Source organism: Podarcis muralis, chromosome 12 (assembly GCF_964188315.1).
Source record: "Podarcis muralis chromosome 12, rPodMur119.hap1.1, whole genome shotgun sequence".
Taxonomy (NCBI): Eukaryota; Metazoa; Chordata; class Lepidosauria; order Squamata; family Lacertidae; genus Podarcis; species Podarcis muralis.
In genome coordinates this window covers 2,843,133-2,866,481 of record NC_135666.1, presented here as the reverse complement: position 1 = coordinate 2,866,481, position 23,349 = coordinate 2,843,133, and the positions used below count along the sequence as shown (strand labels likewise).

Genomic DNA, 23,349 nt, shown 5'->3' with positions numbered 1-23,349 from the left:
ATTATTATTATTATTACTGGCCAGCTGGCAAGGGGCCTTCCTAGCCCCACCTGGAAATGCCACTGGGCATCAGGTGCAGGGCCTTCTGGGTACAAGGTGGGCGCTTGGCTTCCACTCCTGCAAGCCTGCAGCAAATTCCTTTGGGATCCTCACCCCCCTTCCTCCTCCCCTGTGGAAGCTTCCTTGACGCATTAATAAAACACACAGCGAAGCTGTAGGCTGAGTTTATTGACTTGGAAAGGAACCAAGGAGAAATCTGTGCCGTGCTCTGTGTGTGTGTGGGAAATTGGAAGAGAGGAGAGAAGAGGCAATGGGAAACATGAAAAAAACATCTTGCATTCTGGTAGGGGAGACGTCCCATTCCGCCATGGAAGGGCCTGGTCTTTTCACCTGCGGGGACGTCGTCAGCGCTTGGAGAAGTCGCCACCTGCAATGGAGAAGAAGGCAAACACGAGACGGGCAGTGAGACTTGAATGCAGGACTTACCTGGGAAGACCAAGAGCAGAGGAGAGCAGTTCATGTGCTCGGATCCTGTGTGTGGGTTTCCCATTGGGGCACCTGGTTGGCCGCTGTGAGGACAGCATGCTGGGCTCTGGAGACTCGGTGTGGTTAGAGTGTCAGACCAGGATGCAAGAGACCCAAGTTCGAATCCCCCCAGTCACACTGGGCCAGTCACACTGCCTTCTCTCAGACTATCCTCCCTCGCAGGGCTGTTGGGGGGTTAAATGGGGGGGGGGAACCATGTACGCCACTGGGAGCAACTTGGAGGAAAATAATGTGGGATATTAATGCAATGAAATAAATAAGGATAATGGCTGGGCCACTTGCCTGATCCAGCTCTTTTTATGGTCTTAGCTATAGAAAAGAAGGCTTTGTCTACATCTTTGGCCTAACTGAGCCGGGCTCTTCTTAGGCCCAGGAATCAGATGGGGGGGGGGGGAAACCATTATTATTTTTATTTATTATTACAATTTATAACCAGCTCTTTACCCTAAGGTCCAAGGGTGGGTGACATCATTAAAGTACGGTATTGAAAACAGTTAAAAAAAACCCATTTGCAACCCCAGAAATAAAGTGGGTGCTAAAATAGATGCATTAGGAGTCAAAGGGGAAAGAGGGGCGTCATCAGTATCCTCTGGAAGCTGTACAATGAAGGCAAGAGTGAGTTGGGGGGGTCTGGGTGGACCACAAGTTTAATAGGAGGTTAAATGCTATTCTAGGCTTCATCAACAGAAGTCTCGTGGGATACTGGAGAACTGGGTGCAAGCCCAGGAGGGACAAATGTAAGTTTCTGCACTTAGGCAGGAAGAACCAGATGCACAAATATAGGATGGGGGACACCTGGAAAAGGATCTAGGAGTCTTGGTGGAACACAAGCTGAACATGAGTCCACAGTGTGATGCAGCAGCCAAAAAAGCTAATGCTTTTTCTAGGCTGCATCAACAGAAATATAGTGTCCAGATCCAGGGAAGTAATAGTCCTGCTCTAATTTGCCTTGGTCAGGCCACACTTTGAACACTATATCCAATTCTGGAAACCACAATTTAAGAAGGATGTTGACTAGCTAGAAGGGGGCAGCCAAGCCTTATGGGGGAATGGCTGAGGGAGCTGGGAATGTTTAGCCTGGAAAAGAGGAGACTCTGAAGAGCTATGAGAACCATCTTGAAATATCTCAAGGGCTGTCCAGCTTGTTTCCTTCTGCTCTGGAGGGTAGGACTCGAACCCACGGCTCCAAGTCGCAAAGAAGGAGATTCCGACTAAACTGTTAGAGCTGTGACAGTGGAGCAGTCTCCCTTGGGAAGGGGCTGGATTCTCCTTCCTTGGAGGTTTATAAACTGGCCATCTGTCATGGCTGCTTTAGTTGAGATTCTTGCATTGCAGGGGGTTGGACTGGATGACCTCAGGGTCCCTTCCAACTCCACAATTCTACAATGTTACCTTTGTACAGGAGATTCCTTCCTGTGTCCACAAACCCCACCCTCTCTAGACAAGCAAGAGGCAGGACCAGATTTCAAGGACACACCACAGTCTGGCAAATAAACCCAATTTTTTTTTTGGGGGGGGGTGTTCTTCCAGAGCAGGCCAGCGAGGGACATTGCGTGGGGTCAGAGGCCCAGACCCCGAGCCCTGGGGTCAGAGGCTCCCCACACCCCATTGCCTGTGGTCAATTGGAGCCCTTTGCGACGCCTGCCTCTGGCTCGGGCTCACCTTGGCAGCTGCTGCACTCACACTGGTGGATGACGGGCAGGACGACGGGCTCCGTCTCGCCCCCCTGGCACTGCAGGTTCAGGATGCGGACGGGGCTGACGGGGTCCAGGCGGTAACTGCAGCACTCGCATACAGTCTGCAGGTAGGGCTCCTGCGAGGGGCACCACGAGGGCAGGGGAGGAGAGAGGGGGAAAACCCAAACAGGTGTATCAAAACACCATTTGAGGTTGGCGGATTTCGGTTTGATGAGGCCCTACGCTACTGAAGGTAATGGGGCCCTTTCAATGTCCCCCCAATATAGAAACTCCCCACTTCTCTGAGGAGTGCAGACTCTCCTCCCCAATCCAGCTTCTCCAGGCTTCCTTCCTCCTCTTTCTGCAGTTCCTTACATTTATTTTTTAATATCTTCTGCATATCTGAATTCATTTAACTTGCTCATTTAAATATCTACTGTCAATATATACTCTTATAAAACTGCAGGTTATTACAGTAATCCTGCCAGTGTTTTTATCTGTCTACAATTTATCTGTAAATATTCAATAAACCGTTTTCATTCTTCAAGGTACGGCAACCCTATCGCACGGAAGCTGTTCGAGGACTAAAAACGGACTCCCCTTTGAAATGAAAATTCTCCCGTCCAAAAATGTTATTGTTATTTTCTATTTATTTATTAGAGTTATATACCACCCTTCATGCAAGAACAACAACAACAGTTTATTATTTATACCCCGCTCATCTGGCTGGGTTTCCCAAAAAAAACTCAGACATTTCCTTTAAAATGTAAAAATCCGCCCGGATGGGCATGTTTGCCCCCTAAAAGAGGACATGTCCTGGTTTTCCTGGGCATATGGCAACCCTGCCGTTTGTGCACTATTGATAACCGCAATACACTGCATGGACTGTGAGGGGCAAGGCCTTCTGGAGAGGGCAGTGCCCCCAGGTGCCTTGGCCTGGCGCCCACTTACCTCGGGGATGACGTTGGTGTGGGAGGGGCAGCGCCCCCGGCAGTAGCTCACCTCCACGCCAGCCAGGAAGCAGCTGCCCTTGGTGATGTTGCGGAGCTCTGTGTGGTGCTGGCAGTCGGGCTGAGGGTGATCTTCTGCAGGGGAAGAGGAGGGCAATGTGGCAGGCCAGCGGGCAAGGGGGCACCCCTGTGCGAGGGTCTCGGGGGGCCAGGCCTGGGGCTGATGGGGAGTTTGGGCCCAGCAAAAATCCCCCAAACCCTGACCCACGTCGGACGGAACAGTTTCCGTTTCCCGTTGGTTGGTTTGGTTCAAAACATTTACGCACCACGATTTGCAAAAGAAGAAAAACAAAAAAGCCAATAAGATTATAAATAAGGAAAGCTAACAATAGCAATTGAAGGCTTTTGGGAAGCTAAAATCACAACAGATTGGAAGTCAAAACGTCTGGGTGGGCTGGTCTGGACTTGAATGTTTTCAGCAGGTGCTGCAAAGGGGACAGGGGAGGAGCCTGCCTGTTGTGTCAAGAGGCAAGGAGTTCCAAAGGTGATGGTAAAAAACCTTAAAGCGGTTCACAGAAAGAATGAAATGGTAACGATTACCGGTAAAACGGTTAAAAGGAACTGTTTAGAACGTTAGGAGGGATATGAAAGCAGCAGAAAAGGAAAACCAGATTAAGACACGCATGAACAGTCCGCAGGTCTGAGTAGGGTTCTCGGTTCTCTGAACAAAAAATGTTTTCGGCAGTCACCGGAAAGAGAATCGCCTGAGGTCAATCGGTGGGGAGTTCCGAAGAGTGGGGCTGCCACAATTAAAGATGGCTTTGTTGCAAATGGGGATTCCCTGCTCTCCCTCCCTCCCTGCCTCGCCCACCCACCCTGGATGCAGAAGCCCTGATATGTGGGACCCGGCTCCTAGCCCAGGGCTGAAACCAAGACCCCAAAGGCACAGCCTAGAAAGGACCCTCTGGGGGCTCTCTCCCACCTCGCAAGCCCACCTACCCGGCAGCTCCTTCCTGCACAGCGGGCAGCAGCTCTCGGCCTCCTGCACTTTGACTTCGCCCTGAGGAGAGAAGAATCACAGAAGGGATCCCAAGGGTCATCTAGTCCAACCCCCTATGACGCAGGAACCTGAGTCTGTTTTTGGCCCGCAGGACAGAGGCTCCCCACCCTCCCTGCACAGCACGGGGTCCTTTAGGTGCAAATACCTCAAGGCAGGTGATTGGGGGGCAGGTGGCCTCGCACACGGCCCTCCCGTTCAGGCAATGGCAAGTTTTGCAGCCCTCCTGCCATTCTGTGCCAGCCTGCGGAGGAGAGAAAGAAGGGGAGAGAGGGCTTCAGATGGCCTGCAGAGTGCAATCGGTACAGAAATTATTCTTATTATTATCATCGCCATCGTTACCATATCAATTTATATCCTGCCTTTTCCCCAGATCAGGACTCACACAAATTAAAACGGCACAGCTCAAATGCAAAAAGCTACAGACGTACAAAAGATGGTCGTTAGAAAGTCATTTAAGAGAATTAAAATGATATAAATAAACAAATCTATTAAAAATAGGTACAGCACAGCGCTATTTAAAAGCGCCTTCCTTTTAAAAAAACTAGCCTGCCAGAATAAAATAATCTTTGGCCAATGGAAGGACAAGGAGGGAGCCAGTCTGGCTTCTCTAAGGAGAGAGCTCCAAAGTTTGGAGCAGCCACTGAGAAGGCCCTGCAATAAGTCACAGAATTCTAGAGCTGAAAGAGACCCCCAGAGGTCATCTAGACCTTTGTGCCCACCAATGTGGAACGAGCAGGTTGAGGCCACAAAACTTTGTCTCGTCAAAGCCAAATACCTTTGCCCTCCCCTCCAATCCAAAATGCCACCACTGCTCACACTCACCGCGTAAATCTGGCCCCGATGCTCACACTCACAGTGAGCGGCCAGGACGCAGTGCCCGCTCTTGTTCCGGTAGTGCCCCAGCTGGCACACGCAACCCTGCCCAGATCTTGGGGTGCAGTTCTGCAGGGGATCCTCGTAGATCTGGTGGCAGCCTCGCTCGCAGGGGGCGGGGTCATCGGTCCTGAGCCAGAGCTCGCCGGCAGGGCAGGCTGTGGGCAGGAGAGATACCAGTCAGAGTAGCCTTTGCCAACCAGGTGCCAGTATGCTTGAAGGAGCCTCTCCACCCCCATCGCTCAGCCTGGACACTGAGGTCATCCTCCGAGGGTCTTCTGCTGGTTCCCTCACCGCAAGAAGCGAAGTTACAGGGAACCAGACAGAGGGCCTTCTCAGTGGTGGCACCCACCCATCAGATGTCAAGGAAATAAACAACTATCTGACTTTTAGAAGACATATGAAGACCTCCCTGTTTAGGGAAGTTCTTAAGGAATTTGACTGTGTTTTTAATATCCTGTTGGGAGCCTCCCAGAGTGGCTGGGATACTAATAATAAAATTATTATGATCAAACTCCCACCAGCACCGCCCAGCTCCCTCGACTGTTCCTCACAAGGCTTGGCTTCCAGGCCTTTTATCACTTCTGGTTCTGCTGCATTTCTGTTTCAGGAACTTCCACTTAGGTACAAAACGCAAAAGGAGCGATTTTCTGCTCCTCCCCGATTCCCCAGGGGCAGGAGAAGGATCCGCAGGGGCAAAGGAAAGCCACTGAGCCTCACCGCAGTCTGGGAGCGAACACGACATCCAGCGCTCAGAGGGTCCTTCGCACTCAGCACCGCCGTAGAGGCGCAGCTGGCGGCGGTGGCGCCGGGACGTCCGTTGTCCAGAGCCACATGTCACGGAGCAGGGTGACCACGGGGACCACTCCGACCAGACGCAGGGCACTGCGAGAAGGGGGAGAGCGTCTGGGTGAGGGAGTGCGGCTGGCAGAGGGCATCCTGGGTGGGCGTCGGATCGGGGCCCGGTGCTGTGTGGGGCAAGTGGTGGCTGGGAGGGCAGAGAAGCGCCCAGGTAATTGCCCCAGAAGGGGGGCAAATATGGGTGTGGCATCCCTGCCCCCTGGCGGCTCAGTCCTGAAGCGTGGGATGCAAGAGTTCAGGGCAGAGCTCTCGCTTTTGAGAAGGGGTTGGGTTGGGGTTCGGGGATGGGAGGAATGCACTCTGCACAGGCTCAGAGGAAGCGTTGGCCGTCTGGTCCCAGGGCTGAGAACAGGAAGTTGGCAGGAAAACACAAGCCAAACACAGGCACTCCAGACCCCTTTTGCCCCCTTCCCGGTGCCGTGGGGCTGAAGGCAATGGGGCTGCAGGGGGCAAGCTCTGCCTGGAGAGGGTCTGTGCCCCTTGGCAGCCTCTTACCATCACAGTCCTCCTGGGTGCAGGTGAAGACCCCCCTCTGGCAGACACTGCGGAGGGAAACAAAAGGAGTCAGAGGGCAGCCAAGGAAGGTGCAACTGATTAACAGAGCCCAGGGCTGGGTGGGAGGAGACCCGGGTTCAAATCTCCACTGAGTGGCCTTCAGCCAGTCTTCCTCTCTCTGTCTAGCCTACTTCGTTCCCTCCCTCTCCCCTTTATATGAAGATTCCCTGCTCTGGGATCCCACAGCTATTTCTCCCCTGGTCTCCTCGCTGGCCCAAATAGGACTCATTTAGCCAGCTAGCCCTCAAATGTTTATGGGATGGATTTCCCCCCCAAATTGATTTTTCAATTCTGAATTTATTGTTATTCACATTTTATACTGCATTTTATGTTGTTTTTTCTTGCATCAATTAAGTGTTTTAAATTTGTTGTTAGCCGCCCTGAGCCCGGTTTTCTGAACCAGGAAAGAGAGGGGTATAAATCAAAATGTATTATTTATTATTACTTTGCAGGGCTGCTGTGATGCTCAAATGCAGGAGCAGGACACACACACGCTGCCCTGAACTGCTTACGGGAGAGGCAGGATATCACAGTAGGCCATGGAAAGAGGCCCTCAAATCTCAAAGGTTGTCACACAAAATATGGAGCAAGCTTGCTTTTCGCTGCTCCAGGAGGGGCAACCCAAACCAATGGAGTCAAAGGACAATGAATGAGATTCCAACTGAGCCTTGGGAAGAACTTTCTGACGGTGGAAGATATTCGACAGTGAAAGGGCGCACTCTCCTTCCTCAGATATTTCAAAGCAGAGATTGGACAGCCACCTGCCAGGGATTCTCCCGCTGTGATTCCTGCATCGCAGGGGGGTGGACTAGAGAACCTTTGGGGGATCCCTTCTGAGTCTACGATTCTGTGATTCCTCCTGCAGCCCAGGGTGGGTGGATGGGGAGAGGAGCCCCCTGTGTGATGGCCTGGGATTCAGACTCAGATGCTGAACCTGAGGAATCTCAGCCTGCACAGGATTCCCCGCCTCCAGAACCAGCTGAGCCGGGGCTGGGGCATGAGCCTGAAGGGTCCTCACCTGTGCTGGATCCTCAGGCGCAGGCACCAGCTGAGCCTGCTCTGGCTCCTGAGGTGATGGAGGACCCATTGCCTGCAGGTGCTCCACTCTCAGCCCCGTCAGGGGAAGCTGAGGTTGCCTCTGGGTCCGGTAACCCTCCAGCCTCTCCTGAGCTGCAGAGGCTCAGGGCAGAGAGGCGGAGGGAACTAGGTTCCCGCAGGAGGAGTGCTTGCCTCCAGGCCAGGAGAGGCGAGTCACCTGAGGATCGGGGCTGCCCTATGGCTTGGGGCAGATAAAAGCCGGCCAGCCCCAGTCCTAAGTTGCGGGAGCAACATTGTTGGTTGCTAGTTCCTGCCTGAGCTCCTGACCTGCCCTGGCTCCCTGCTTGCAAGCCTGTTCCTGACTTCACCCGACTCCCTGCCCTGAACCCAGCTACAGCTACTACGGACTGCCACCACATTGCACCTCTGACCACAGACCGGACTTGGACCTTGCCTCTCAGGTAACCCACGGGACCAGAACACCCTGAATAGGATGGACCTTGCGTGGACGGCGCCGCCTGCTCTAAGTCAAGAACACCCTGCCCTACAATTTCCGCAGCTGGAACAGGACCCAGGAGTCCTGGCTCAAAGAGACTAAGAGAAAAACCAACAGCGACTTTGAAAAAGAATGGGAACCATTTCTATTATACTTGCGGAAACAAAGAAAGTCTATAGACTTGATGGCAGGATTTAAATAAACATTCACATCATTAGCATTAGAAAATGTGTGGAAGATAGAGAAACAGGATGGTGTCTTTTATTTTTATGTTTTAAGGTTTGATGTTGTTGTATAACTATGTTACTGGTATTATTTTCTTTTAGGAAATAGCAAAGTGGATGAAAGGAGAAACAAACAAGAAAGGGAAGTTGGGAGAAGCCCAGAAGGGGAGGGAGGAAGGAATGTATAGTAAACGTTATGGATATGAGTTGCAGGTAATGAATGAAAAAGGAAAATGAATATATATATATATATATATATATATATATATATATATATATAAAAGCTTCTGTGCTGCAATGGGCAGCGTCGTCCGGTTTTCTCTTTTGGCCCCCAAAATGACTGTTTCAGGGATCCTGCCCCCCACCCAGCCCAGGCTCACCAGCTGTTGCACTCATGGCGAATGACGCTGCCCGGCGGATGCTCCTGTCCCCGTTCCTCTTCGGAAATGTTGGCAGCCCAGGGCATGGCGGGCACCGAGCCCAGCTGGCAGCGGCATTCTTCTGGGGGGACGCAGCCCCCGTCCTGCAGCACCTGTGGGCCCAGAAGAGGTTCAGCGTCAGCAGGTGCGCTGCCGTGGGGCAAGGGTGCTCCCCCTTCCTGCTTTGTGGCTGGCTGCCCCCCGGGGAGAAGAGACTGGGCCGGGCACAGATGTGCTCCTGGGAAGGGGCTCTCGGCTCATAAGTGCGGGAAATTGCAGTCAGATAGCAAGTTTAGGGCTCATGAATGCACAAAGAGGTGAATGTCAACTTTGCCATCTTTTTTTAAAAAACTTTTCAAATTTATACATTTCATTAGTTTTACAATCAATTTGACACCCCAAAATTCCGCTTCCTTCGCCCTCTTTCTGTGGTTCCTTACATTTATTTTTTACTATCTTCTGCCTGGGACGCAGGTGGTGCTGTGGGTTAAAGCCTCAGCACCTAGGACTTGCCGATCGAAAGGTCGGCGGTTCGAATCCCTGCGGCGGGGTGCGCTTCCGTTGTTCGGTCCCAGCGCCTGCCAACCTAGCAGTTCAAAAGCACCTTTGGGTGCAAGTAGATAAATAGGGACCGCTTACTAGCGGGAAGGTAAACGGTGTTCCGTGTGCTGCGCTGGCTTGCCAGAGCAGCGATGTCACGCTGGCCACGTGACCCGGAAGTGTCTGCGGACAGCACTGGCTCCCGGCCTATAGAGTGAGATGAGCGCACAACCCTAGAGTCTGGCAAGACTGGCCCGTACGGGCAGGGGTACCTTTACCTTTTTATCTTCTGCCTATCCCAGTTTATTTAACGTGCTCATTTAATTACCTACTGTAAATATATCTGTAAACAATCCATAAACCATCTCCATTCTTTTATAAAAAGTTTGTTATCTCCATTTCTTATTCTTCCAGTGAGTTTCACCATTTCTGCATATTTCTTAAGTTTTTTTGCATCCATTCTTCCTTTGCTGGGACTTCTGCTTCTTTCCATTTTTGGGCAAGAAACATTCTTGCTGCTGTAGTAGCAGACATAAATAAATTTCTATACAATTTAGGTAGTTCTGTCCCTATAATTCCCAAAAGAAAAGCTTCTTTTTAAAAAAATAAAAATAAAAGTTATTTTGAGCATCCTTTTCAATTCCCATATATATCATTTCACATGCTCTTTTTTCAATGCTCACTGGGACAGTTTGAGCACATTACAGTGTTCCTATATAATTCTATACAATTTAGGTAGTTCTGTCCCTATAATTCCTAAAACTTTGCCATCTCAGCTGAGTCCAATCATTTTAGCAACCATTCCTCTGCCGCGGGTAATGATGAATGCATATTATTGCCATTTTGTGTGTCTCGAGGGCAGCGCTGCGGCTCAGTGGCAAAACATCTGCTTGCCATGGCAGAAGTTCCTGGGCTCAACCCTTCATGGCAGTTCCAGAAAGACCCCTGCCCCAAACCCTACAGAGTGGCTGCCAGCCAGTGTTGGCAACACCACCCTAGGTAGACAGATAGGGCAGCTTTGGGTGCTCTGAGCTCACTCACCTGTCCGGGGGGGCAAGCGCAGCCCGGCTGGCATTCCTCACGGAGGCACTGGGTGTGAGGGCGCAGGTCGGAGCATGACCGCGGGCAGGCGTTGGCGCAGTCGCTGTAGACTTGGTATCCTGGGCATTCTGGCACAGAGAGGAAGAGGCAACGGCGTAAAAGGCAGCGTTGCATAGTGGTTAGAGCAGGGGTCAGCAAACTTTTTCAGCAGGGGGCTGGTCCACTGTCCCTCAGACCTTGTGGGGGGGGGCGGACTATATTTTGGGGGGGAAATGAACGAATTCCTATGTCCCACAAATAACCCAGAGATGCATTCAATTTGTTGCATTCAATAGAATAGAATAGCAGAATATTCTCAGGTAAGATGTGCTAAATTAAATATCCGAATCCCCTTTGCAGTTAACTGCTATTTTGTCTAGTTCTCTGCCTGGCCTGCCTTTCAGGGTCGTTGTTCTTGGGATGAAATGAGGAGGTGGGATAACCTGAGCTCCTGGGTGGGATATAAATGCAAGGATAAACAGGGAGTCTTTGGTCCCCAGCTGCCGCTGAGCTGGCCCTGCCGTTGGGTGACTTTTTGGGGGTCTCACCTGGCGTGCAGTTCTGCGTGTTGCAGGCGTGGTGCTGCAGGAGCGGGTCGGCGCAGGGCTCCCCCAGCGGTGGGGAGAGGAGGCTGCGGTTCCTCTCGGACTCGCCTCCTCCGCAGGTGGCGCTGCAAGGGCTCCAGGCTGACCACTCACTCAGTAGGCAGGCGGCTGCAGAAAGAAAGGGTGTGTGCGTCAGGGGCAGCGCTGGGATCTCCCTCCTGCGCCTGCCGGCCTGTGCCCAAGGAGGGATACTCCAGCTCAGGGCTCAGCAAACTTTTTCAGCCATGGGCTGGTCCACTGTCCCTCAGACCTTGTGGGGAGCCGGACTATATTTGGGGCGGTGGCGGGGGGGGGGGGGGAATGAACGAATTCCTATGCCCCACAAATAACCCAGAGATGCATTTTAAATAAGAGGACACATTCTACTCATGTAAAAACACGCTGATTCCTGGACTGTCCACGGGCCGGATTTAGAAGGCGATTGGGCCGCATCCAGCTCCTGGGCCTTAGGTTGCCTGCCTCTGCTCCAGCTGGTAGAACCAGAGGCGGGGGGAGATTCAAAAGCTGGGGGCCACACAAAGGCTGTATCAGCCCTCACAATATTTCAATCAATACAAAATCAAACCATAAAATTATAATTGCGTTATAAATTATACTGATATATCATATATATAAAAAATTATATTTAATCAACGTAATGAGTGGAATAATAATGCTAAAGTAAATATATACATAAATAAATGTATATGTAAAGACACGCAAGACTGTGTAACGCCATAAAAGTACCGTCTATCACCTACTACAAAGTGACACGTCCATCACTTTCAGTGGGTCTACTCTGTATACAATGAGCATCAGATACAACTCGTTGATAAGGCTTCTTATTTTGATCCTGCCCATCTGCACAGAGGAGTTAAGGGTGGAAAATCACAAAGTATCGCAACTCACAACGGGGGGGGGGGGGGGCAAACAAACTGCTGTCCCCTGGATGAGAGTTGGCTGGGCTAGGATATAAATCCCCTCTGCAAGTTAATGGATATGGATTTATTAAATACGGATGAAAGTCATCACACCAGCGGCTGCTAAAACAAAGGATTAAGATCGGAATTGTGGAATTCGGACTAATTAAGAGAACTGGGGCAGAACCAAGAATTAACATCAACTCCAGATAACCGGAATATGGGAAGTCACCCGTGGCCTCCACTGGATTATTAATGAAAAATTAATAAAAATGAATTAGAGAGAGAGATGGCTGTGTTAGCAGGGCCCAGGGGTAGGGGCACCCGCTTGCCCTGACGCCAGGCGGCTGGCAGACTCACCCTCGCAGGGCTGGGGGCTGCACTGGGCTGCTTCCTCCATGGCATCGGCGGCACAGGGGGCTCCCGCAGGGCTCTCATGGCACTGCCGGTGCCGCAGGGTGCTGCCCCCACCACAGCTGGCAGAACAGGGGCTCCACGCGGACCATTCCCCGTAGGACGGGCACTCCTTCTCAGGACACAAGAAGGTGCCATTGGCACAGGTGCTGCGGAGGGAAGGAAGAGACGGGAACCCCAGATTACTAGGATCTGAGCACCTTGGGACCGGCTCACCTGCGAAGTCGCCTTACTGCGCATGCGCCCGCCCATCATTCAGCCATGGTTCCATTTGCACGCCACTTTCTCAGATGAAAACCAAGCTCCAAGCAGCTCAGGAAACAGAAAGGCAGTTCAACTTCAGGCACCGCAAGCGAGTTCATTTCGCGGCGAAAAGCACAAGGGCAAGAGCAGCAACACACAAAACAACGAGAACGTTTCTGTGCCGTAAACGCATGGAACAAGATCACAGCCACAAAGCCAGCAGCCGGAAAGGCAGGGGAGAACAGCAGTTCCACTTGGATCCTAGAAAAACCTCTTCCACAACGTTGCCCTCTCGACTCCTCCAGAAACCAAGGAGAGAGGCTTTTCCATACAGGGTGGGGGAAATTTGTGGACTATTTGAAGAATTATCGTAAACAACTTAAATCGCAGGGTTGACGTAAAAACGTGTGGCAAAAAATAAGATAAAGGGAATATAAAAGGAAAAATTAGTAAACAGGTTTGAATTGGATATGCAGTGGTAAAAGATATAACATACGTAATCATGGAAAATGGGGACAGGAGTTGATTTGAAGATATGCTTGACTGTGCTAATGTTTTCTTTGTTAAAATATTTGTAAAACGGAAAGTAAAACGGGGGGGGGGGGAGTTTGCGAGTTGATTTAAATTAGAACATTTAAGAAGTTAAATTCTCCAAGGTTTCCTGGCCAGGGAATGTGACCCCTTCCGCCCCCCCAATTTGACCCCTTACCAGTTGTGGCAATCCAGCTCCACCGTCTGGCCTGGCATGACCTCCAGGGTGATGTTTGCCATGGGGAGTCCACAGCGGCAAGCCGGGATCGGAACGCAGACCCCGTCCTGGAGGAGCTGCCCGTCAGGACACCGGCATCCTGGGTGCGGAGGGGAGGGAGGAAGAGGAGGATGAGGAACTGGCCGGGCGAGAGAGGGGCGCTTCTTCTGCCCCTTTGGAGGAGGGCAGTTTGGGTTCTGACAAGAAGGGCGTGGATGAGGCCGTGAACAGAGGGAACTCCAAAACACAAAAGGTACCTCCCATTTCTTCATGTATCTCACAGTTACTCTATGGAACTCATGGCCACCAGAAGCTGGGAATGTGGCTCTAGCAAGAATATGGACTTTGGGATGAATTAAAGGAGTGCAGGCTCCTCCTAGCCAAAGATGCACAGTCTCTCAAGAGTGGCAGCCAAAACAATTGGGATGATGGAGCAATTGCCCCTATGAAGAACGGTTGCAGCATTTGGGGCTTTTCAATGAAAATGATGCAAAAACAAATTGTTCAAAATGCAGGTAGTAAAAAAAGGAAGGAAGGAAAAGCCCAGTACTATTAAATGCCATTTCCTTAAAGGCTGCAATTTAATGTTGTATTTTAATCTTGTTTTTAAAGTTGTATTTCAATCAACTTGTTTTTATTATTGGTTGTTAGCTGCTCTGAGCCCAGCCTTGGCTGGGGAGGGCGGGGTATAAATAATAATAATAATAATAATAATAATAATAATAATAATAATTATTATTATTATTATTATTATTATAAAACCCAAGCACACACACACACACACACAGAGAGCCTGGGATAGGTCAATTGGTAGAGCATGTGGCGCTTAATCTCAAGGTTGAGGGTTCGACCCCAACATTGGGCAAAAGATTCCTGCATTGCGGGGGGTCGGAATAGATCAGGGGTTGGACTACGTGACCCTTGTGGTCACTTCCATCTCTACAATTCTATGAAAAAGGGCAACAAGGAGGGAACCAGTTTGAGACAAAACCCAGGACTGGGCAGGGCTGGAGGGGGGGCAGAAGGAGGGCCGTTACCTTGCTTGCAGTCGCCATATAGACACTCCACATGCTCCCAGAGGTCTGTGCAGGTGCGAGGGCAGCTGTTGGCGCAGGACGGGGCCCAAACTTTGCCCCGATCTTCACATTCCTCTCCTGGGGGAAGAGAAGAAGAACAGCCCCCGGGACCATGAGAAAGTGGCACTTCTGGGTGAATCTTTTAGACTTGGGAACTCCCTGCCTCTTGGCATCAAACAGGCACCTTTGCTGTACAGTGGGACCTCGGTTTCCGAACATAATCCGTTCCAGAAGACTGTTTGAGCTCTGAAACGTTTGCAAACCGAGGTGCAAAGGGTGGCCTGCAAATTCAATTGAAAAAAATTGAGAAAAATAACATACACAGTCAGCGGAAGCCGTTTGACTTCCAAGGCGTGTTTGAAAATGGAAGCATTTACTTCCGGGTTTACGGCATTTGAAAACCGAAACGTTCGTCAACGGAGACATTCGAAAACCGAGGAACCACTCTACTCTTTGCAGCACCTGCTGAAAAGGTCCCTGTTTAGACGGTCCAGACTTGATGCTTGGAAAGCTGATGTGAATTTTAGTCAGTCTTGGTATTTTTCATTTTTTTGTATGTTTTAACGCAGGGGTCAGCAAACTTTTTCAGCAGGGGGCTGGTTCACTGTCCCACAGACCTTGTGGGGGACGGGACTATATTTTGAAAAAAAACTATGAACGTATTCCTATGCCCCACAAATAACCCAGAGATGCATTTTAAATAAAAGGACACATTCTGCTCATGTAAAAACACGCTGATTCCCGGACAGTCCACGGGCCGGATTGAGAAGGTGATCTGGTCCCCGGGCCTCAGTTTGCCTACCCATGTTTTAAAGTATTGTAATTTCCACCCTGATCTTACTGTTGTTATCTTTTTGGGTTTTTTCTTTCTAAACAACCAGGTGGCCTGGGAATCTTATGAAGTAAGTAAATAAGTGAGTTTCAGATTCGTTTCTGATTGTGTCCACACCAGGCGTGTCAAGGTCTAGATTCCTGGATAAATGACAAATGAACTTTGCTCACTTAGACAAATTCATGGAGGAGGAGACAATCAATGGCTACCAGCAACGCTTCCGGAAACTGAAGGAGGAGAAAGAGCTTTCATGCTTGAGTCCTGCTCTTGTGTTTCCCACAATAGGGCACCTTCAGGGTTGGCAAAACACAAGCGCAGGATCTGGTCTTCTGCCTGAAGCCCTGGAAAGCTGCTGCCGTTCAGTGCAGACAATACTGGGCTAGATGGACCAATGGTCTGACTGTTAGAATTCCTGCTCCTTGATTGCAGTCATGGGATTGTTGTCTTTCACATGACGGTGTATGTTTGACTCCACAAAGCGGGAAGTGACGGAGGCAGGGTGTTTGTGTTCCTGTGTTCCGTGAAGTGGGACAATGTCCTTTGTTCTCTCTCTTTGCTGTCTGATGCTAGAGAGAGAGGGAGCCAAGTTGCAGTGCTCCGTGTGTGTTTAGATGTGTAAATAAAGTAGATTAGCCAAAATGCTGAGTTGCTGAGATCTGTTGCGCATGATGCGCAAACTCTGCACGTCCCTAAGTGTGCCGGTGTCTGTTGGCATCAGTCACTGTGACGTTCGGGCAGAAGAAAACTTTTGAAGCTCCCGAACGATCGACCAGGAGGGAGGGAACATGGCAGTGGGGCATGTGTCTCTGCCAGGGTCCTACCAGGGTCCTGGCACTGACTTGGTCCAAGGCAGCAGTTTCCTCCGTTTCCCAGCCTTTGGGGGATTTGCTCCCCCCATCCAAGTTGGAGGAACGTACCTGGGCAGGCGGCCGTGTTGCAGCTCTCGGACTGGGACCACGCCCCATGGCACCGGGTCTCTCCTGATGGGTGACGGGCATAGCGCTGGCGAGTGCGGAACCCCCCACTGCAGGGCGCACGGCAGGGGCTCCAGGAGGTCCAAACGCTCCACAGGCAGAAGTCTGGAAGGGAGAGGAGGAGCTGCAGATAGAGGCCTTGGGGCGGGATAGGACTGTCTCAGCTGCCTCCGCTGACCCCGCCCCCAAGACCCCTCTCCCACATTAAGGACCATTAAAATGCAGATTTCTCTACTGATGGCCCCATACAGGCGTTTGGGGACCTGAAGGAGCATCTTCACCCCCATCGCTCAGCCCAGACACTGAGGTCCAGCTCTGAGGGCCTTCTGGCGGTTCCCTCCCTGCAAGAAGTGAAGATACAGGGAACCAGGCACAGGGCCTTCTCGGTGGTGGCGCCCGCCCTGTGGAACGCCCTCCCAGCAGATGTCAAGGAAATAAACAACTATCTCAGGGGTCAGCAAACTTTTTCAACAGGGGGCCAGTTCACTGTCCCTCAGACCTTGTGGGGGGCTGGACTATATTTTGGAGAAGAAGAAAAAAAATGAACGAATTCCTATGCCCCACAAATAACCCAGAGATGCATTTTAAATAAAAGACACAATCTACTCGTGTAAAAACATGCTGATTCCTGGACCGTCCACAGGCTGGATTTAGAAGGGCCCGATCCAGCCCCCGGGTCTTAGTTTGCCTACCCATGAACTATCTGATTTTTAGAGAACATCTGAAGGCAGCCCTGCTTAGGGAAGTTTTTAATGTTTGATGTTTTATTGTGCTTTTAATATTCTGTTGGGAGCCGCCCAGAGTGGCTGGGGAAACTCAGTGAGATGGGTGGGGTTTAAATAATAATAATAATAATAATAATAATAATAATAATAATAATTGTTATTATTATTATTATTATTATTATTATTATTATTATTATTATTATTATCTCCTCCCAGTCAGCACAGCTGATGGGTTTTGGGAGCTCAGTGTTGCCTAGATTCAGGGCGCTAGACATGATAAAGAGCTCATCTGGCTGGGTCGCCCCAGTTACTCTGGGCAGCTTCTGACACACATAAAAACATAATAAAACAACAAACGTTAAACATCAGTAAGAACAATCTGATCCAATGGCAAAAAGTCGCAATGACTTCAATGATAATACCGTTTGAACCCGTCCTGTGACATATATTATTATGAGAACGGCACAAGGCAATATCCTGGCTTTTATGAACAAAGCAAATCTTTTAAAAAAAATATTGTTGCTGCTCAACACGAATAAGGAATGTTTCTTCGAGGGTGTGTGGATGAAATGACTCTCTTGCTTGTGTGCTTCATTTTCATTTTGATTCAGTTGCAATTGTTTTATTTTTTGTTCTTGTACGTTATCTTGTACAAGTGAATTCACAGAAGCATCCCAACAAACGAACGTGTTTGCATTAGGGGATGTCCTGAAGTAAAGGACCTCATGCATTATATCTTGCGCTGCCCCTTATATAATGAAGCAGGAGAACGATTTTTAGCACCTATAACCACAAGGTCCCCTGGCCAGAACCCCTCTGACATGATTTTATATCTCCTCGCAGACACAGAGAAGTATGTGACTTGGCGTGTGGCACTCTTTGCAACTGCCGCTAGGAATACTAGAGCAAATTATATAGCCAAGGTAGCCACCAACTGTAAAGGAGATGAATTTATTTGACCCTGTCTACATCAAGCTATATTCTATCTTTATCACCAAACTCCGAATAATTACACATTGTATTAATTAACATTAATTTTTTAATATATTAGTGGACATGTGATAATTTTAGCTTATAAATTTTATTGTTTAATGTCTTAACTTGTATATTAAGGTACTTTTATAGCTCTGTTTAGAGTAGGTAATGTCTTGATAATATAAATGTTTTAAGTTTTGTGTATCAATCCAGTATATTTTCTTTTAATTGTTGAATGATTCTGTGTACATCGCGGCAGCCTTTGGCTATGTGCAATAAAACTGACTGACTGATTACAAGTGATTTTTTAAAAAAAAAACAAGCACAAAACCTTCGCAAATGTGAGGATCCGGGCAAAGGCGTTCCTGATCCAGCTCGGCTGAGCACAGGGTGGCCAGCCCTGTCCATCTTCTGCCCGTCTGAGGGTCCAGGCAGAGTCGGAAGCGATGCTGGACGGACACCAGAGCAGGCCAGGGGTCTCCTTCTGCAGGGGACCAGCTGAGGGTGGAGACCAGGCTGGGGCCGAGGGCCACGAAAGGCAGGCAAGAGGAGCAGGACGTCCACTCCGACCAGGCGCTGACTGGAAGCAGACCTGAGGGGGGAAAGGAATCCGAGAATGGTAGAGTTGGAAGGGACCCCAAGGGTCATCTAGTCCAACCCCCTGAAATTCAGGAATCCCAGCTAAAGAATCACTGACAGATGGCCACCCAACCTCTGCTATAAAATCTCCAAGGAAGGAGAGTCCACAACCTTCCAAGGGAGACCGTTCCACTGTCAAACACCTCTTGATGTTGAGTCGCAATCTCCTTTCTTATAACTTGAAGCCATGGGTTCGAGTCCTACCCTCTGGAGCAGGAGAAACCAAGCTTCCTCCATATTCCATGTGAAAGCCCTTGAGATATTTGAAGACGGTTCTCATATCTCCTCTCAGTCTCCTCTTTTCCAGGCTAAACACACCCAGCTCCTTCAACCATTCCTCATCAGGCTCGGTTTCCAGACCCTTGACCATCTTGGTCGCCCTCCTCTGCCCACCTCCCAGCTTGCCAACATCCTCTTTAAATTGTGGTGCCCAGAACTGGACACCGTATTCCAAGCGTGGTCTGACCAAGGCAGAATAGAGCAGGACTATGACTTCCCTTGATCTGGACACTAGACACCTGTTGATGCAGCCTAGAACAGCATGATGTTTTTCTGTTAAGCACTGTTGGCAGGGACATCCCGAAGGCCTTTAGGGAGGTATTCTTACATGCAACGGCCGCAGCTCGGACTTTGGTGGCAAAGGGATGGAAGGAACAAGAAACCCCAACAATAACGGACTGGCATGACAAGCTACAAGAATTTGCTGAAATGGCGCAGTTAACAAATACCCTGAGAGGCAATTCAAAACAAAAATTTATGGAAAAGTGGGATAGATAAAAAACATATGTTCAAAAATACAGTAAAGGTTCACTATCTATGCGAGCATTTGATTGACGTTGGAGTGAGATTGAGTTGAGAAATAAGACTAAGAGCACATATTGATATAGGAATGTATTAGATAATATGTAAAGAAATACACAATAATAAGAGTACATTCATTTGTAAAAAAGGAATATACAATGGGAAAGACAGTAAAGTCTAGTGTGTTGGTATGTATATGATTTTGGGGGGGGGAAAGATTTTTTTCTTTGGTTTTTTTTGTTTCATTTTCTTTTTAGGTATATAAAATTTGTATATAATTTTTGCATACATGTTGGAAATTATATTATGGTAAGTCCTGTAATGTAATATGACAATGTTTACCGATGTATTATAAGAATGTTAATAAATAAATAAAATGCAAAGAAAAAATAAAGGAAAAAAAGAATTGCATGATCTTGGTTTTTTCCCTTGCTGCTGCATCACATGATTGAAAGGGGACTCTTGAACCCTAGAGGAGACCTGGGGCAACAAGGAGTGGAGTCCTCAGGACTTGAGAGAAGATTTCTGACTCTCAGGACAGGCTTCTGCAAAGCGATTTGTGTGGGCATGCGGAGTGGCTTGCCCAGGTTCAGTATGCAAAGATCTGGTGCGAAAACCTATCATCTCTAATCCCCAACATGGATGGCATGGTTCCTCCCTGGCCAGACGCAGTCTACCCCGGGACAGTGAGGGGAGGAGCTTCCCTGGGAAAAAGTGCTCACCTTGGCAGCCTTCGCTGCTGCACTGCAGCTCCCCCTGCTGGCAGATACTGCAAAGAGAAAGCCGCAGGTTAATCACAGGTTTGGAAGGGACCCCTAAAGGCAATCTAGTCAAACGCCCTGCAGTTAAAGTTGTGTGAGTACCTTGAACTAGCCAAAGTGACAGAACTCATAAGAGATCACTCAGGCGACAAGGTGAAAAAAAGGAATGGGATTGCTTTAGAAACCACCTGACAAAATATGGTTCGGAAAACAATATTTGGTTGTGCTTGGATTAACCTCACAGATGTAATGGGGAAAAAACTGATTTTAATAAATGAATACAGAATATTTGTCACTTAAGAGAAGTGCCGAAGCCGCAAAGAGATAGAGGGAAGTCAACTCATATAGCAGGGTTTCAAACTAGTTTTCCAGAACAGAAGGAAAGAGACTGTAAAGAAAGAAAGAAAGAAAGAAAGAAAGAAAGAAAGAAAGAAAGAAAGAAAGAAAGAAAAGAAGGATTACAAAGGTATTTCTTTCTGAGAACCTGGTGTATAGAATATTTAAATTACTGTTTGTATCCATTGAACAATTTTGTGTACTGGACTAATTCTTTTTTGTTTTTTATATCAATTTTCTCCCCCTTTTTTCTTTTTTCCATCTTTTAAATATGTATTTTTACTTTTTCTGTATTTTTTTCTTTTTGAATATTTGGATGCAATGTTAAATTAATGCTTTCTATGTAATTTTTAAAAATACAATAAAGTTAATAATAATAATAATAATACCCCTGCAATTCACAACGAAAGCATCCCTGACAGATGGCCACACATACAAGCTCTGCTTTAAAAGCTCAGATGAAGGGGAGCCCATCAATTTCCATGGGAGTCTGTTCCACGATCATAACGAACCGAGGGTGCCATTTCTGCATTGCTGGCTGGGGGTGCTGGGAGTTATAGTACAAAACATCTGGAGGGCGGCAGTTTGGGGGAAGCTGGCCTGCGGCGAAAGGTCCTGCCTCCCAGTCTTTGGCTCCTTCCCTTTTCCTACCCACGCCCAGGAGTGAAGCCATTCCCCCAACCATCGACTCACCACTCCTTGCAGCCAATCAAAACGGTGTCTCCTGCCGCCAAGGATACGGGGCCTTCTGATTGGCTGAGGTGGAGGCAGCCGCACTGCGAGGGCGGGACGCAGGCCCCGTTCTGTTCCACCAGGCCCTTGAAGGGGGCGAGGGAGAGAGAACCCAGAATCAGATCAGAAGGAGAGCCCAAATCCTGCAGCAGGGAGTTCCGCAGGTGATGGGTTCGTCCCTAACCCAGAACAGCAGGTGCAGCTCTCACCTGTGGGCAGTAGCAGCCGGGCAGGCAGCGGGGGATGTCCTTGCACAGCTCTGGGTGGCGCATGGTGGAGCAGAGGCTGTCGCAGGGCGAGCCGCACTCCCGGAACTCAAAGGGGGCCTCGCAGCTGGACTCTGGGGAAAACAGTAGAAAGAAGACAGTCGTGGAACCGAGAAATTGCACAAAACAAATGAAATACTGGGAAAATCCCTGAAACGAGAAGTAATCGGCTGGAAATATTATCTTATGAAAATAAACGAAATAATACAAATCAAAGAGTTTAAGGAAAAAATTAGAAAAACCTAAAATTGAACAAAGACTTAACAGGATGCCGGCTACAAACCTCGTTTCACTGAACTGTTCATTTTCCTCAGAAGGAAATAGAAAAATCATAAACCTTAAATGACCAAAATTCACAGGAAGGGGGTGAACTCCCGAAAATTATGAAGTATCCTAGCTCGGCCTAGGTGAAGCAAAACGCAGCAATAAAGGATTAAGGACTCAAAGGTACAATTTCTAATACTGAATTTACAAAAAAGGTTTGAAGACCTAAATGGCAAGTTTTAGACAAAGCCCAACTTAGAGGAAGCCAAGCACAGTAATAAAGAGTTGAGGAATCTGAAAATTCTAGTGTTGCCTTTACAAAAAGGTTAAAAGGTTTAGAAAACCTAAATGGCACAAATTCAAAGAAAGGAATACAAAATAAGCTGTTTTAGATTTTAAACAAACTCAAGAACAGGGCTGAAACATTCCCATGGTCTAGATGTTACTGCTGATGTTAAAGACTCTGGGCAAAAGCCAGCGGTGGGGAGGCGGGTGAAGCCGGGGTCCTCAACCGAGCAAGGAGACAGGCTGCTCCCAGGGTGCTGGGGGGGGTGAGGGGGGAGACCAGGAAACCCCTGCATCCTATCACGACCAGGTGGGGGAAATCCCTGGGGTACAATGAATATTGCAGGCAGAGGGCCTTCTCGGTGGTGGCGCCCGCCCTGTGGAACGCCCTCCCATCAGATGTCAAGCAAATAAACAACTATCTGACTTTTGGACGACCGTGATGGCAGCCCTGTTTAGGGAAGCTTTTAATCCTGGATGAATCATTGTGCTTTAATATTCTGCTGGAAGCCGCCCGGAGCTACGGACTGATTGCGTGACTGTGGAAATGGATAAAAGCCCCCCATCCAAACAAAGATTATCATCAGTGCAGGTAAGAAGAAAATGCAGTTTTAATTTTTATCATCTACACTACTGTCTCTTATTTATTATATAGTACAGTACACTGATTATTGCTTTCCTTTTATGGATCAATGGTCTTGTTAGATAGTAAAATTCATGTGAAATTGCTGTTTTAGGGGTTGTTTTTAAAAGTCTGGAACGGATTAATCCACTTTACATTACTATGGGAAAGCAAGCCTTGGTTTTGGAACGCTTTGGTTTTGGAACGGACTTCCGGAACGGATGAAGTTTGAGAACCAAGGTACCACTGTATTCTCTTTCAGCAGAACATTGTGTGCTTTGCTCCTCCTACTTATCCCGGTGGGCGGGGCCATTCAAACGAGCTCCCCTCCCCCGGGTGGAAGTTGCTCTCTACGGGGGTACATCCTGCTCCTTCCCTTCTAGCAATTTTAATCGGAGTAGGATCCTTTATCTCAGTATTTAGCACACATACTTTCCCCCCTGAAAAGTATGAAAAGTGGAAGTGCAATTCACTCTTAAATGCAGGAATCGAGGAAGCTGCCTGTACAGATCATATTGATCCGTCTACCTCACTGTTGTCAACATGGACAGGAAACAGATTTTCAGGGTTTAATGCAGTGCATCCCAAATTTCTTGCCCCCCCGCCCCCTCGCTCCGTAAACTCACCCCCAGTGCCCCTCTACCCTAAAAAAGCATTATTCAGAATAGTAGTTTGCACGACCCACGAAGGAAGATAAGGACACCGTAAAATTCAAAACCGCTGCAATTGATTGCGCCTGAATTCAACATCCAATTAAACCAAGTTTAATTAAGCTAACAAAACTGATGAGCCAGTGATACCAGCTCTTCAAAGTTTGTTTGCTATTGTTTATTA

At 48.7% G+C, this 23,349-nt stretch overlaps 1 protein-coding gene across 1 annotated transcript in view; it reads right to left on the bottom strand.

Annotated features, from left to right (window-relative positions):
- Window positions 1-219: 219 nt before the first annotated feature.
- SSPO (SCO-spondin) overlaps window positions 220-23,349 on the bottom strand; it is a 160,628-nt gene continuing 137,498 nt past the window's right edge. Inside the window, exons 94-112 of the mRNA XM_077916267.1 lie at window positions 21,288-21,418; window positions 21,040-21,164; window positions 19,972-20,018; window positions 18,141-18,401; window positions 16,053-16,214; window positions 14,265-14,381; window positions 13,189-13,327; window positions 12,183-12,385; window positions 10,867-11,031; window positions 10,280-10,407; window positions 8,660-8,811; window positions 6,462-6,508; window positions 5,826-5,990; window positions 5,055-5,263; window positions 4,378-4,473; window positions 4,172-4,232; window positions 3,174-3,307; window positions 2,209-2,359; window positions 220-427 (exon numbers count right to left, since the gene is read on the bottom strand). Coding sequence (XP_077772393.1) covers window positions 405-427; window positions 2,209-2,359; window positions 3,174-3,307; window positions 4,172-4,232; window positions 4,378-4,473; window positions 5,055-5,263; window positions 5,826-5,990; window positions 6,462-6,508; window positions 8,660-8,811; window positions 10,280-10,407; window positions 10,867-11,031; window positions 12,183-12,385; window positions 13,189-13,327; window positions 14,265-14,381; window positions 16,053-16,214; window positions 18,141-18,401; window positions 19,972-20,018; window positions 21,040-21,164; window positions 21,288-21,418 — 2,516 coding nt within the window. The 3' untranslated portion in view covers window positions 220-404. The remainder of the gene's footprint in view (window positions 428-2,208; window positions 2,360-3,173; window positions 3,308-4,171; window positions 4,233-4,377; window positions 4,474-5,054; window positions 5,264-5,825; window positions 5,991-6,461; window positions 6,509-8,659; window positions 8,812-10,279; window positions 10,408-10,866; window positions 11,032-12,182; window positions 12,386-13,188; window positions 13,328-14,264; window positions 14,382-16,052; window positions 16,215-18,140; window positions 18,402-19,971; window positions 20,019-21,039; window positions 21,165-21,287; window positions 21,419-23,349) is intronic.